Below are 15882 nucleotides of genomic sequence, written 5' to 3' on the forward strand. Positions count from 1 at the left end.
AGTACTAATAGAATCTGCAAAAAATCCTTAATTATGTCACATTATTTTTCTGATTCCTATTAATTACCTATAATTCTGTCAAGAGAAAGATAACTGTCACTTCTATATATATATTCCTTTATTAGGAATATGATTACTTTCTGCACAGGCAGTTGAGTATCTTTAAGATTTCTCAAATAAATACAAAATCCATTATTACTTTTAAGAATATCCTTATGGTTATCAAGTTGTCTTCTGTGTACTCTAATAACAAAATGACTTATTAACAACTATACTGTGCCATGCATTTTGAAAATGACTTAAAAGTATTTGCTTATTATGCATAACCAATGGACACAGATAATAGTGTGGTGAAGGCCCGGGGTGGGGCAGGAGCTGGAAACAGGGGGATAAAGAGGGAGGGACATCTGTGACACTGTCAACAATAAAATAAATAAAAAATACCAAAAAATTAAATAAATAAAAATGTAAAAAAACCCCAAAGACACAAAAGTGCTTTGTAAAGTAGGTAGCTCTGCCCCAATGGGTTTTGCTCAATGGTTAGAGTGTTGGCCCTCAGACTGAAGGGTTTCCCAGGTTTGATCCCTGGCTCCCAGTCGTGGGGGCATGCAGGAGGCAACCAATTGATATGTCTCTCCCACATCGATGTTTCTCTCTCTGTCTCTCCCCCTCCTTTCCACTCTCTCTAAAAAATCAATGGAAAAAATATCCTAGGGTGAGGATTAACAAAAACATAAAAAAATAAAGTAGGTAGCTCTATACAGATATCAATATGTTCATGATGAGGAAAATTTGTTTTCCAAAATTAATTTAAGTCAAGTTTCAACATCTGTCCACTTTTCTTATTAGTAGAACAGAGGCACACAGTGGCCAAGCAACTTGCTTATGTTTAAATTTGAAAGCTGAATATGGAGTCTGCTAGGTCCTAGGTCATTAGAAAACTGAGATTAACCAAAGAATTTATATGCATATATCAGCAGCCCATGGACACAGACAACAGTGTGGTGAAGGTCTGGGGAAGGATGGGAAGTGGAGGGAGGGGGCAAAGAGGGGAAATAAGGGACATTTGTAATGCTGTCAACAATTAAAAATAACGAAAAGTAAATAAATAAAAGGAAACTAGGCTAAAATAGTTAAGGTTTTTTTAAACAGAAAACTCCACGTTTCAAATAGTACCTTCTTTAGTTTTAACTTTGAAAATAGCTCTATTCTCTTTGCAAATGATGACATACATAAAAGAGTGAAACGTACCATAAGAGCCCAAATTCCATTCACTCGTAAAGCGGGGTTTTCACTTTGTGTTAATCCACAAAGTAGCTCTACAGCTCCTGATTCTAAAATTGGCTGCCATCGGAAAGGGGGAAAAAACACACAGCTTTAAGTCAGGTTTGTGAACTAAATGTGTCCATACCCTGGCACTCTGCTTATGATTTTGTTTGCACTCTTACCCAAGTCCAAGCAACTTTCACAGAGCAGGGAGTGAGGTGGCCATAAAAATCACCTTGAGAAGGGCAAGGACAATTATTCTCTCTCAAATCTAAAAACACAAACAATCCCTGTCATTTCCTGTTTTTCTGGTAGTCCTGAGAGACTCAGGAGATATCCTAGCAATCTGTACATTTCACACATACTCATGACCCCATCACCTAGTTCCACAGGCTCTTTCTCACCATCCTGAGAGTTCATCACTCCAGCTTTGTGCAGGCACAGATCTCACTATCTCATGTGTTTTTCCAAGCTGTGACTATGAAGCAATAGGCTGATTCAGAATGGAACCTAAGATGAACTAACTATCCTCCTTCCAAACTGTCAATCTTATTCCAAACAGAATTCATCTTTTAGAACTACTTTCAGGACTATTTCTCAATGATACAAGCAAAATAAGTCTTGTACTTACAGTCATACCATGTTTTATACCTAAAATAGCACACTTTTAGCCTGACCACTTAATTTATGATACTTAGCTGAAAATGGGTTTTGTTAATTTTATAAAAATTCAAATCCTAAAGGACTGATTTACTATCACCAATGAATGCTTAAAAGGCCATCTTTCAAGTGGATTCTAGAAACGGCTTAAGCAATTGAGATTTATATGCCAAGAAACAGAGCAGTGCCTTTCATGATGACATTTTTGAAGGACACACATTCCTCTACTTGTACAAATTGTGGTATGTTTTTTAAAACTTTTTATTTTCAACTAAGTTCAAACTTATAAAGTAGCAAGATTAATACATGGAGCGTACATATATTCTTTTCCCAGATTAACCAACTTTTAACATTTTGCCATATTATTTTGCTTAATCATGATCTCTTTCATTCTATATACCCATATTCGCATTTTAAAATCTTTTCTGAACCACATGAAAGGAGAATGCATACATTATGTCCCTTTACTCTTACTACTTCAATGTTTATTCTAAGAACAAGAATGTCCTCTTAGAGAACCACAGAGCAGTTACCGAATTCAGAGAAGTTAACATCAAAACAATATTTTTATTGAATCTATAGTCCATATTCCAATTCTGTCACCTGGTCAAATAATGCTCTTATTATACTTCCTTACCTTCCAGTTCAAGATCCAGTTTATTATTTATTGAAATATAATTGACATACATTATATTAGTCTTAGGTATAAAATATTATTCAATATAAGTATGTATTGCAAAATGATCATCACAATAAGTCTAGTTAAAACTCACCATCACACAGACCAAGATCCCCGCCACCAGGGCAGAGAACTGATGGAAGCCCTGGCACCTTATCTCGCCTTTGTCATCCTTCAGAATAACTGCCAGTCTCTCCCTTTTGTTCCAAGATTATTGCTGGTGAATAACTATCTCTGAACCCCCACCTTGTTACTAAAGCCTTCCTAATTACCAGTCAGAAGCCTGTGGCTATTACAATGCAGACAAGTTAGTTCAACCAAAATGGGTCTACTAAATGCGTAATAAAAGACAGTGTCTAAACCTCAGTTCATGACTGGGCAGACCAGAGATATTTTAACATGATAACATTAACTGGATAAGGTTTTCTCCTTTCTTTATTAAAGTTGATTTTAATTTTCCCTATAGAAATAATACATGCTCAAATAATTCATAAAATGTATAAAACAAGGGGAAAATACCCACACATGTAATCCTTCCCCAAACAACTACCAGTAACACTAAACATTAAAAAGATTATTTTCTGGCCCTGGCCGATTTTTCTCAGTGGTTAGAACATTGGCTCTAAGATTGAAGGGTTGCAGGTTCGAGTCCAGTCATGGGCACATACCTCAGTTGCAGGTTCAGTCCCTGGCCCCGGTTGAGGTGAGAGCAGGAGGCAACCAATCCATGTGTCTCTCTCACATCAATGTTTTTCTTTCTCTCTTTCCCTCTCCCCCACTCCCTACCACTCTCTAAAAATCAAGGAAAAATACCCTTACTCCTAAGGTGAGGATTAAAAAAAAAGATTATTTTCTGATGCCGGCAGAAATTACTTATAATCCTGGTTTTACAAAATTGTCTTAATTTATTCTTTAGTAATGATAGTTTGAAAATAGTCTATTATTTGTGTATTATTTCTTACATTTACAGGCAGTTTAGAGTGAATGCAAACTATAATATCTTTTAAATAATCTGAATATGCCAGGCAGAATAAAAGGGATAACAGAAAATTATAATAACCATATTTAAAAATGATTTATTTTGCTACCCTCCTTCTTGCAGCATCAAAAGTAGTTTTTAAAACTAGTCTTCAAATTTCAATGTCAACTACTATGAAAGTTATTTGACTAAGCCCCTGGTAGGACCAGGCAAAGTCTAGGAAGAGAAAATCAATACTAACCTCTTTGCTTGGAGAAAATTCAAGAAGAAGGTTACATAGCATGGAAGATGCTACTACTAAGATTTCATCTGGTGCATTTTGCAAAACCTAGGGAATTAAAAAAAGGGGTACTATTAATGGTTTGGAAACATGGAGGTGAGATCATAAGAATGAGGAAAAACCAAATTTATCCTGATTTCTTATATTTGAGAGCTGGTTAGGAAAGATGGACCTGATACCGTGTGAGCCTTTACCCAGTGCAATCATTCTGACTGCGGCCCCACACCTATCTTGCTGGAGAAGCTACAGCCCCACTGCCAGGGTGGGAGTTGCTGCCCAAAGAAGACAGGCAAGGCAGGGAGGGGTGCCCATGTAAAGGCTTAAAGATCGTGGGACTGCTTTGGGGAAAGTTAGCACATTCTACTTCATTAACTCGGGCCATTTATGAAACATACAATTGCCCAAGGGCCCAAAACTTTCCGATGCGTCCCTATAGGACTTGTTTGACCAGGAGCACAGGTGGATTAAGCTGCTGCACAGGCCAGGTAATGAGGGGACTGGAATCACATAGCCCTGGTTCCAACTCTGACTCCTCCACTTATGAGATGTGTGCACCTTAACCTCTCTGAGCTTCTGAGTTGAGGAATTAAAGAAAACACTTTGTTTATAGGACTATTTAGGATAAAATGCGATATAGTGAATAATAAGGGAAGCATAATTGCAAAAAGTTAAGAACATAGACTTCCTGAGTGAAAATTTCAGCCAACCACTGCATAGGTATATGAATTCCTTGGCTGTCAAATGGGGATAATAATAGTACCTGTTTCATAGGGTTTTCGTGGGAATCAATAAACGAAAAGATTTTAGACTAGTAACTGGCACATAGTAAAGGCTATATAAGTAAGGTTTTTAAAAAGGTAATTTATTGCTATAGTTTTTGTTGTTATCAGGCACAAAATCAGGCATATGGCAGGTCTAGAGTAAACTAAATGCCATAGACTCTCACTCAGCTCAGAAGACAACATGATGACAAATGTTAGCCACCACTAACTATTATCAGAACCTGTTCTTTCCAGTTTCTAAGAGGGAAGGCTTCATAAACACTACCACTTCTATGCAATAACCACTCCACCTTAAACCCTTTGCATTTGGGAGCAAATCCGGATAAGGCTTGTCATCCCAAAAGGCGTCCTAGGAGCTCTCGCTATGCAAACTGGACACGGAGAATCGCAAAGAAAACAAAAACAAAAAACTAAAAAAACCACAATAAAAAAATAAGAGTTAAATATATTATCTGCTTTCTTCAGCTTAATCAAGCCTGGAGTTCCCAAGTTAAGAATAATCAAGAATTACAAAACAGAAGCAGTTCTCCTAAGATACTGTATTTTAACTTACCTGTGACTTGTTAGCTAGTTGATAAAATAAATCTCCGGTTATGCATGCTGATCTCTGTCTGCCACACCCCCTCTAAGACACTGTTCACCTTCCCTTGCCTTTCCATGCCCTTTCTCCATCTCTCAGGCGCACCCCGTACCCATGCTTGTAAGGCCATCTCCTTCCAGAAGCCTCTGTGGAGCCCTTCGCCCTTCCAGTCAGAAGTCATTCTATCCTCCCCTGTGCCACTGTTTATGGCCTCTTGTAGGACCTTTATTACTGTCCACACTGTTCAAATTCTATGTGTAGACACGCCAACCCCTTTTTCTATTAACAAATTTCAGCGTCTGAAGGAATAATCTACAGATCTATGATCTAATTTACTCTGGCCTGTATCAACCGAATGACACTGCACAAAATGGGTGCTCAATGAAGGTTGGCAAAATAAGAGCAATAATCATTTTCCAAAATTACACTACTTAGAATCACTGGTTTAAATAAGTTAGTGCTTACTAAGGCTTTAAAAAGTTGTTTTGCTTGATATGATTCACTTTTTAAAATATTTATTGTTTTATAGAGGTTAATGTGCTTTTATCAAGTTTTATTTTCAAATTAGGTAACAATGAATGATAAACTAAAACAGAAGAGAGTCTGTGAAATTCTTAAAAACATTTCCTCAATGCAGTGTAAGACAGCGTAAAATTTGTAAGTTGACCTCTCACACTGACCAAATAGAATTTCACCAAAATAGTAACAAAAAATAATGACAAATAAAAACTTTAATTAAAATCAAATGGCTATTCTCTTGTGGTTTGCTAACCAACAGTTAACTACATGGAAAAGTAAAAGAGAAAAAATCAATAGACACGCAAACAGACTTTGAAGTAAGAGGAACTGAAATATCTAAAATAAATTATTCATCTACTTTTGAGCTTTTAATAGTATCTATACTTTAAAACTGCAACAAAGTAGTAGTTTGATAGTAATTATACCCACATGTACCCAAGTGTACAAAACCCTCCCAGATTGCTCCAACCAAGCCACACTGGCCAAAGCTCCATTTTTAAAAAAAATTAAATATGTTTTTATTGATTTCAGAGAGGAAAGGAGAGGGAGAGAAACATCAATGATGAGAGAGTCATTGATCGGCTGCCTCCTGCATGCCCCCTCTGGGGATTGAGCCCGCAACCTGGGCATGTACCCTGACCAGGTATTGAACCGTGACCTCCTGGTTCATAGGCCAACATTGAACCACTGAGGCACACAGGCTGGGCCAGGGCTCCATTTTCGAATCATATGAGAGAGGGGTACTTAGCTGAGCAATCAGAGAAATTGGCTCCAGAAGAAATATTTAAAAGTTATTTTGGGAAACAGGGCACAGTTAAAGAAAATCGTGAACAGACAGAATCAATAAATAAAGATTAAGCTGCTATGAAAAAGATGCACTTTAAGGACAAGGAAGAGTGTCAATAGGAAAGTCACTCATCTGAAGACAGCACTAGTCTAACTCTTCACCTGGGCTCCTACCCCGCCCCTCTCCTAGTCACAGGCATCCTTACACTTCCTGCACACGTCGTAATGTAAAGTTTCTGTTCATGCTGCTCCTCTCTCTGGCTAATCCTCCTGCCTTCCTTCCTTTTGCCTTCAAAGTCCATTCCATACTCCTCCTGCCTGGACCTCCCCTGACTATTTCTACCACAGTGATGCCTCTACTGTAACCCTGATGCTTTAAGCTGAAGGCAAGAGCTCTACAGTAAAAAAAATTTGGTAGCCTTCCTATACCCAGAGGCGTCCTTAGCAGGTAGTAAAAAACAAAAACAAAAAATTCTGTTTATGAAATGCAAGGCTTATGTTCACTTAAAGAGAAAAATGAAGATGGATCAGAGGCCAAACTGACTGTGCTTTTATTCTAAGTCTCAATTCAGATTTAATTGACCTGAAAAACATTATTCCCCCTCAAGAAAAGACCTAACACAAAAAGAAGTTAGAAAAGTAGGAGGCAACAATTGTATTTAAAAAATATCAAGGGAATGACAAAAGACTAAGAACAGATTATATCTGTAAATGGAGGATTCCTTTCCTTTTAGAACTAAAAATTACAAAGATGACTTTGGGTGTAAGTCCAAAGTGTAATACTAAACACACAGGGAGAGCAGATGAGTAACTCGAGCTTTAGTTAATAGAAGAAAACCAAGCATGCACGTCCCTGTCACACGAGATGCTGACCTCAGAAACACACTCTGCTGGTGTAAAGATGCTTAGAACATGAGATTGGAGGAGGTAACTGCTTAAAATGCTCTACACAAAAATCACACATTCTCCTAGACCACGGAATGCCGTCAGCTACCTCAGCTCAGTAAGGGCTCCGTGGGAATGGCTGTTACTTGCTGATCCTTCCTTTCCTTACCTTCATTAAAGGTTTCCACACGGCGTGATCCTGGAAGCTGGTTCGAAGCTGCTGCACAGATCTAGATAAACTGTGCAAACATCTACAAAGAATAATCAGAATTAGCTTCACAAGAAGCTGAAACTTACACTTTTCAAACACACTGCTTGGCATTTCACAATCACTAGTATACACTTCAGGTATAGCCACAGACATTATTAATTCAACTACTTCAGAACACTTGGTGGGCTTTCCAGGCTCGCTTCTCGGTTTAAATGTTAACACTGAATTCACCTGAGCAGACTTTCGAGTAACACCTGGATTCTGTGCTTACTTGGTGAAGGTCCGGGAAGGAATCAGGTTAAACACATGGCAAGGGGTTTTTATTCAGACCATTTAAAGCTCATACCTGACAGCAGCTAACCGCACCTTGACACTAGACTCAGACAAGCCAGTCACAATTCGGTCCATCATATTTTCAGTCTCAATGATCTGGAGAAAAAGGTTAATGCTGCATAAATAACAACACAAAGATGACACACTTCATGCTTGTAAATGCAAGTAGGCTAACGTCATTAAAAGTTTAATGTTGGCTTTAGTGAGAGTTTTTACCTCAGGAACCATCAGTTTGTGGTGGGGGCAGGCATCTCATCAGAAAGGTTGGGCTACCCCCTAAGGACCTGCCAGGCTGAATGACAGGCGTAAGGGGCCGATTATGCTTGATTATTTTTAATTAACACTTAAAACAATACCCACACGGCATGATTAGTGCAGAGGTGGTGCATAAATAGTCTTGAGAAAGAGTGAAAGAGAAAACGAACTACCATTGGAAAGGTTCCCGCGACAATGAGATTCTAGGGAAATCATGGTCCACACAGCCCTTAGGAAATGTAACCTGTGGGTTTCTGACAGAGCCACCTCTGGCTACTTTCTTTCCAAGCAAATTGAAAAGTTAAATATTTAGAAAAGTAGCCCTTGCCATTTTCCACTGTAGCACCAAGCCCTGCTCCATGTAATCACTACAAACATGGAGTTTTGTTTTTTTTTAATTTAAAAACAAAGCCTACAATTTTTCTTCATTAAGCAATAATGTATAGACACAAAATAAATAGTGTGGGGAAGAAATTAAGTTTAACTTGTGTGGTCCTATGGGAAAACAGCATATTTTAAAAAATGCTAACATAATCGCAACACAAATATCAACAAAACTAATTAATATTTGTAGAGTACTTCTTGTGCCAGGGGTAGTGTGAATAAATGTTACATTATCTGGTTTATCCATTTTGTGGCCGTTACAGTTATCGCCATCAGCATATTAAGAAACGGAGGACTTAGATAAGACAGAGCTGAGTCCTTATGCTTAGCCATGCTTTTAAGAGGGCCCTGCTAGAGAAGTAGGCCTGTGCTCACCAGGCGGTTCCCAGGATGGGCAACACATGAACAGCAGTCATTGCTCCTATGGGAAGATCACTTGGGGAGCTTTTTTTAAAAAAAAAATCCAGGCCAATTAAATCAGAGCCTCTGGGATGGGGCCTAGGCACCTATTTTTTGTTTTTTAAGCTCCACAGGTAGAGTCCAGTGTGCCGCCATGGTTGAGGATCAATGACCTCAGAGTAGGAGGGGGTGGGAAATCTCAGGATGTTCAAACCAAATGAGAAGAGAAAACAAAGTTAAAATTAAGAGTGATGGGGAGAAGAATATCAACTATTAAGTACAGGGAACCACACTGCAGGTGTAGGGCAGTAATGGTAGTTTTTATATAGTGATTTGCAGGTTCCTAAGTGGCTGAGAAAACTTATACTTCTCACCCAAGAGCAAACTTAATCTCACCCTTATCTTTATGCACATCCACCTCTGACCCCATTGTCACTTCTAGCCCCCTAATGCCTTCCTTTCTCACTGCTTACTCTTTTTTTAAAAAAATATATTTTATTGATTTTTTACAGAGAGGAAGGGAGAGGGATAGAGAGTGAGAAACATCGATGAGAGAGAAACATCGATCAGCTGCCTCCTGCACATCTCCTACTGGGGATGTGCCTGCAACCCAGGTACATGCCCTTGACCGGAATCGAACCTGGGACCTTTCAGTCCGCAGGCCGATGCTCTATCCACCGAGCCAAACCAGTTCCGGCCACTGCTTACTCTTTTCGACCCTCACATACCTTTCTCCCTGACCTGGATTTCTTGCTCAGATGCTCCACTTAGTAGACAAACGCCTTCTTTTCACTGTCCTCCCACCACTCACTCCTGTTTCACATCCCAAACTGCTGATTTACAGTAGAAAATTCAGCAATCCTGGCTGCCAGATCTCACAGTGTGTGCTACCCCATCTCGGCGGGACCCTCACTGCTCCGCCAGCCTTGCACTCACCTGCAGGATATTCCCATCTTCCCTATACGTTTCAGTCCTTCTTCAAATTCTTCCTACCTCCCTCACGCCCTCAGGCCCTCTGTGCCCACCTCATTCTTGCAGGGACATGGCTTTTATTTTCTGGGACACAGGTTGTCTCAACTTCCTTCTCATTAAAGTATCTCCATACTTTTTCACTCTTATTACACTGAAGTTGGGTACTTCAAGCTCAAAGACCTTGCATCTTGATCCAGAAATTACCTCCCCCCACCTCTTTCTTGAAACTTTACTCTGCTCCACCCCACTGGGTCCTTTCTCTTGGCCTGTGCCCTCCCACTTGCACCCCTATTTAAAAGACATAAGTGCTCCAACTGTAATCTCTTTAAGTTACAGTCCTCTCTCCCCTACCCTTCCTTAAATGGACATGTGTTCCAAGGCTCCCTTCATCTCTCATTCTACATGACAAGTTTATATCTATTCCATACAGAAGCTGCCTACAAAACAAAATGCTGAAAAAGTACCTCTGTGGCATCATTAACTCTGGAAGCTTCCTTTCTAAAATATTAATCTACAATGTAATCACATCTAGACAGGTCCCTTAGAAAAATATTTTCAATTGATGCAGAAGTAATACAGATTTTGTGAGTCAAAACTCTGCAACAACAGATTTTAATATTTTGGAAGGAGAAAAGTGGTAACACTTTGAAATAAACTTCTTCATAGGAGATGACTCTTCCAGACCAGTTCATACAGGCTATTTTAATTATAGTCATATCTTAATCATATCTGGGTGTATCAATCATGGCAAAACTGGCTTTTAGTATAGACAAGACTTATACACACACGAGGCCCTGGAATTACTATCTAGCAATTTAGCGTCTCATCTCCTTAGCTATTTTGTACTGTAAGCTCCTACAAGGCACACACCAGTCTTCTGCTTCATTCCTGGACACACAGGAGGAAGTATGTCATAAATGCCAGATGAAGAAAACGATGTAATTAAAGCATCTCATTACCCATTTTGTACCAAAAAGTATGTGAGAGAAAAGATACAGTGGGGCCTTGACTAATGAGTTTTTTGAGATACCAGCTGTCTCTCGGCCGATTTTTTGCATTGAGTTGACAGAGTAATTTGAGTTAACGAGCTCCTTAAAGAGCTCGGTCTTGGAACGAATTAAACTCGTAAGTCAAGGCCCCACTGTATATATTTTTTCTGAATCTAATGCTTTGTAACCAGCTAACAAAATAACCAACCTGTACTTCATACTTTAAAAAAACGAACAGGAACTGTAATGCAATGGTTTATGCAACGACAGTATCACAATTAGTAGTACAATACTCAATGTTATGTCTCCACTTAATGAAACTCTGAAATCAATATTCATTACTTGATTTTATAAATACCTCTGTTTTGTATCTAGCATTATCCCTCCCAGGTTTGCTTCTCTCAGTATGCAGAAGGCCAAGGGTCTCAGTACCGTGGGCAAGTGGCACAACCTGGTCCTGTCATGATGAACTCTTTAAAAATACTTACCATCATAAATGAATGCTGTAGAAATCATTTACAGTTCTTTGGTAGATTAGCCTTAAGACGATAACTAACAATTTTACCACAGATTAAATCCATGGATTCTGAATTCTGAATGAATTTGTTGTTATTCAGTAACAGAGCCGAGTCCTGAAGGGCGCTACTTCTGTGGTACCGTTGAAAACCTTCAAAATGTTCAAGGTGCTTGTTTCAACTTGCAGGCTAAGGCTTAGCAATCGCTCCTTGCATCTGCCTGATTTCATGGCAGAGACATACAAAATTTTGACAGTGTGCCTTTTAAATCTCCATTTAGAATTACTGCACTTTGTAAAATACTTAAAAATATAAATTCATGGTATAATTATACTGTTACCCAGAACACTAACTAGTAATAAAATCAACGTATAACAAATCATAAAAATGTTTAAAGTGAAATACTTAGCAAGTTTCTGAGATGGCAAAAAGATATTTTTAAAAATTGACCTACATTCAAAAATATACTTTAAAATCTTATAACTTTAAAATATAGAGAAGAATTTACATCTGTTCAAATTTTGAACATGCATATTTGAGACAGGGCTTCATATGAATAATGACTCTTTGGAGAAATAACATCTATGGCAACCATGGATAGTAATACTTAGATAACCAAAGTTAACGTTTGGCCTCCACACTTTTCCTAACATATCTATTACCTCTGAATTCAACCAATTATTGATTTATATTGTATATTCTATTTAACTTAAAAAACAAAAATCCAAAATTTAATTTGGTGCTTTGAAAGGCATGCTAAAGCAAACAAAAAGTTTTGAAAACCAGAAATTTAAATCTATTCTAAGAGAGTAAGAAGACATCTTGTAATTAATAAGAGATAAGCTAAAGAAAGAGCCTCTATGCTTCTGAAGTACAAATTTTCTTTTTCTATAAAGAATAACTAACTAACAGAACTGGAAATTTATAGATTAAAGTCACTGTCTTCATTGCAAACCTTTTTTATTTATGCCCCAACATTGTTCAGTGTTTCTAGTACAATTTAAAATACATATTTATTTTTAATCTCCCAATGAAGTCATTTAAGATATTCTAATATATGCTTCCATTTGTTGAGCACTTATAGGCACCATATTAAATATTTTAAATACATTGTATCTTCATCCTCACAATGACCCTGTAGATATAATTTCTTTGCTAGGAAAAAGAAGGTAGAAGACAAATTCTCATTTTTAATTTTTATTTTTTTCTGCCTATACTTTTAAAAAGAAATTATTCAGTTTAAAAGGAAAAAAATATCCCATTCTTGACTACCTTATTCACATAATATAAAACCAGGGATGACCCCCTCCCCCTGTAAGAAACAAAAACTTAAGATTTCATGTTTTCAACTCTTGAAAATATGAAAGGCAGTTATAAAACATTAAAAATGACAAAAACATTAAATTATTAATTTCCAAAATGATTCAAGAATAGCCCCATTGAAATCAACATGTCTATACTAATTGTTTTCAAATAATTCCTTAAGCCCCTCGCAAATTCTTACTGGCCATTCCTTCCTGTTCTCTGACTTACTGAGGTTTTATTATAAATGCTGAGTTGTAAGGCTGCGTCTTATGGCTCTTCATCTCACTGCACTGCTTTCCTTCCTCCCCGACCCATCAGACAATGTTTACACTTTACAGAATAGGTTGGTTTCTGAGTCAGGCTAATTTCTATAAATCAAATCATGCTTTTATCCCTAGGAAAAAAATGGGTCCAGATTCACATTTGTGAATAATATACATTATTTTTAAATCACACATTTTAAAGAAAAAAAACTAAAAAATAATGGTAAAAATTATTTCAAAATTAAACAAGTACCATACCATAAATTAAGTTCTCTTTGATCTATATCAAAGTGAGTAGAAGATATGTCCTTGAGATTGTCTGCCTCTTGAAAAATGAGAATTTCCTGCATTTTCCTTATGCTAAAGTATAGTGAAATCCCTTGACTATATGATCAGATTTTATTTTCCCTATTTTAAATTTCCACTTTCACATACTCATAGAATTGCTAATAAAATTATAAATGTTCTTAATGTATGGAGGCCCATACATAATTTGATTGAGGGTGCTTAATAATGTAATTTTGCAATATGATTCATTCATCTATTTGTCCATTCATTCATTTTTTTTCATTCATTCATTCTTCAAATATTTGTTAAGTGCTGTCTATGCATCCGGCAGTGTTGTAGATGCTGGGAATACAGCGATGAACAATACGTAAAAAAATCCCTGCCCTCATGGAGCTTACATTCTAGTTTTTCAAAAGGAATCTCCAGCTAAATGTAAGTACTCAAAATCCAAGAGGAAAGCTTTCTGAAATTCTCCATTAGTAAGATACCTCAAAGGAGCAAAGGCTACACCAAGTACTACTTTTAACATTTGAAATGTATTTTATTTTTATAAAAAATAAAAATAACATCCTGTTAAGTTTATTCATTTCCTTGAGTTAATTTATACTTACTATTTCTAATTTTCCTCAACTTATACTTTCTAACTAATAAATTATACTAATTCCTTAAAGAGAGTGAAGAGAGACAAGCCGTTAAAATTTCCAGCCTAATTTATGATCAGCAGGTACCAAACAAGTAATGATCTTCATAAGAACAATTCTTTGTTATAAAAGAGTCAGCCTCACAATTACAGGACTGCTTACCACTGCTGCCCCTGCATGACTTCACCACTGACTGGGGTTATGACTGGAAATGCCAGCACTTGCAAGAATGTTAGGTATCTTTACTTCTTTCTTTTTTACCGTCCCATTAACTGAACTTACGCTTCCTAGTCAGCATTAATATGTGGTCAAGGCCATTATTAAAAACTAGACTTTCCCCATGGCAGAGATTATAGTGAATTGTGTAGTTACTGCCAATGTGCTCTGGACCTTTCTTCCACTGAGTACTCAATTCCTACCTCTGCCCTTGCTTAACCTAACAAATTCTTGAGTTATTCTAAGTTGAATATGGCCAGGCCACATGGTCAAGCTCAGTGGTCCATCTTTTCTTAGGCTTCTCCCTTTTCATGTCACAGCCAATTGGTAATGTTTTCTACTGTCATCTGCAGAACTCTTCACACTCCTTGACTCTCTGACAGGACACCAGAGGAAGTCAGGAAATTTGTAAGTATGCCACAGAGTGATAAAGGATGAAATGCTGGGAATTAGAATATCAACTTTGCTCTGCACAGGATACAGAGAGATCTGGGCATACTGAAGGAAATATCACTCTGTGTATGATTTCTGTATTTTCATTTCTATATTCATTCAACAAATATTTATTTACTGGGTGCTTATTAGGTTCCAGGAGTTGTTATATAGTTGATATCTTTTAATGGGAATACACCAACACTGCTCCAGAGCAGGAGTGGTATATCTCTGACCTAAGGGTCATATCTCAGTCTTCAGCTTAATTTTGTCTGGCCCACAGAGAAGGTATCAAGAAATGAAATCACAGCAGGTCTTTAGAAGTCTTTAGAAGCCATGAGAGAGAGAAAAATAATTCTACGAAGACAGAAGGCCTGTATCTTTCTCCTTTACAGCAGTTGGGTATATCTCTTATTGTCTACCTCCTATAGCTTCAGTTTTTTCTTTTTCATTTTGCTTCATTTCCTGAATTGATCATAACAGGGCAATGGAATATATCTTACCCCCTGTACTTACTGAATTGCATTCCCATTTTCAGTTTAAAAGGCAGACCAACTGAACATTTCATATTTTTATACGTGTGTGTGTGTGTGTGTGTGTGTGTGTGTGTGTGTGTGTGTGTGTGTGTGTGTGTGTGTGTGTGTGTGTGTGTGTGTGTGTGTGTGTGTGTGTGTGTGTGTGTGTGTGTGTGTGTGTGTGTGTGTGTGTGTGTGTGTGTGTGTGTGTGTGTGTGTGTGTGTGTGTGTGTGTGTGTTTTGGGGGGGGGGGGGGGAGAGGAGGAAATAGCTCTATGATCCTTGAAATTTCTTTTAAAGAATCTCCTCTCATTAACTCAGTAAACTGAAATTCCATCTTGACAAGCATAAATATTGCATTAAAAAATAAAACAATTAACACTGTACATCACGAAAATATAATCAAAGTTAATAAGGCATAAGTGTAAAAGGTAAATATTTCATAGAGAAATAAAAATCTACCCAAATAATTATGTCAACAAAAAATGGAACAGAAATAAAGGCATTCAAAGGAAAAGGGTCATCGTCATTTTTTATGCACTGAAAATAAGGATTCTCCACTCCTAAGAACCATTTTCATGTAGGTTTTATCACAATATAACTTATATTTTCCATTTTACAATTTCTCTCTTCAGTAATTACTATGAACTGTAAGTTATTCAAACACTTCATTTTTCCAGAAATTAAATATCTTCCTAAAAACTCTATATAATCCCCATTATATAAGAATATCACAGTATCTTTTCTT

The 15882-nt window shown here is 37.3% G+C and overlaps 1 protein-coding gene across 5 annotated transcripts in view; it reads right to left on the reverse strand.

The window, feature by feature from the left end:
• Nucleotides 1-15882, reverse strand: part of ARMC8 (armadillo repeat containing 8) — a 79224-nt gene that overhangs the window by 12313 nt on the left and 51029 nt on the right. For 3 of the 5 annotated variants that reach the window (XM_014537487.1, XM_005863527.2, XM_005863526.2), the window contains 4 exons: nucleotides 7974-8056; nucleotides 7586-7667; nucleotides 3826-3912; nucleotides 1252-1344 (listed from right to left, as the gene is read on the reverse strand). In XM_014537487.1, the coding sequence (XP_014392973.1) occupies nucleotides 1252-1344; nucleotides 3826-3912; nucleotides 7586-7667; nucleotides 7974-8056 (345 nt within the window). Of the gene's footprint in view, nucleotides 1-1251; nucleotides 1345-1448; nucleotides 1538-3825; nucleotides 3913-7585; nucleotides 7668-7973; nucleotides 8057-15882 lie in introns of those variants that run through there. The other 2 variants (XM_014537488.1, XM_014537489.1) reach the window with 2 other exon arrangements.

Source organism: Myotis brandtii, unplaced genomic scaffold (assembly GCF_000412655.1).
Source record: "Myotis brandtii unplaced genomic scaffold, ASM41265v1 scaffold18, whole genome shotgun sequence".
Classification (NCBI taxonomy): Eukaryota; Metazoa; Chordata; class Mammalia; order Chiroptera; family Vespertilionidae; genus Myotis; species Myotis brandtii.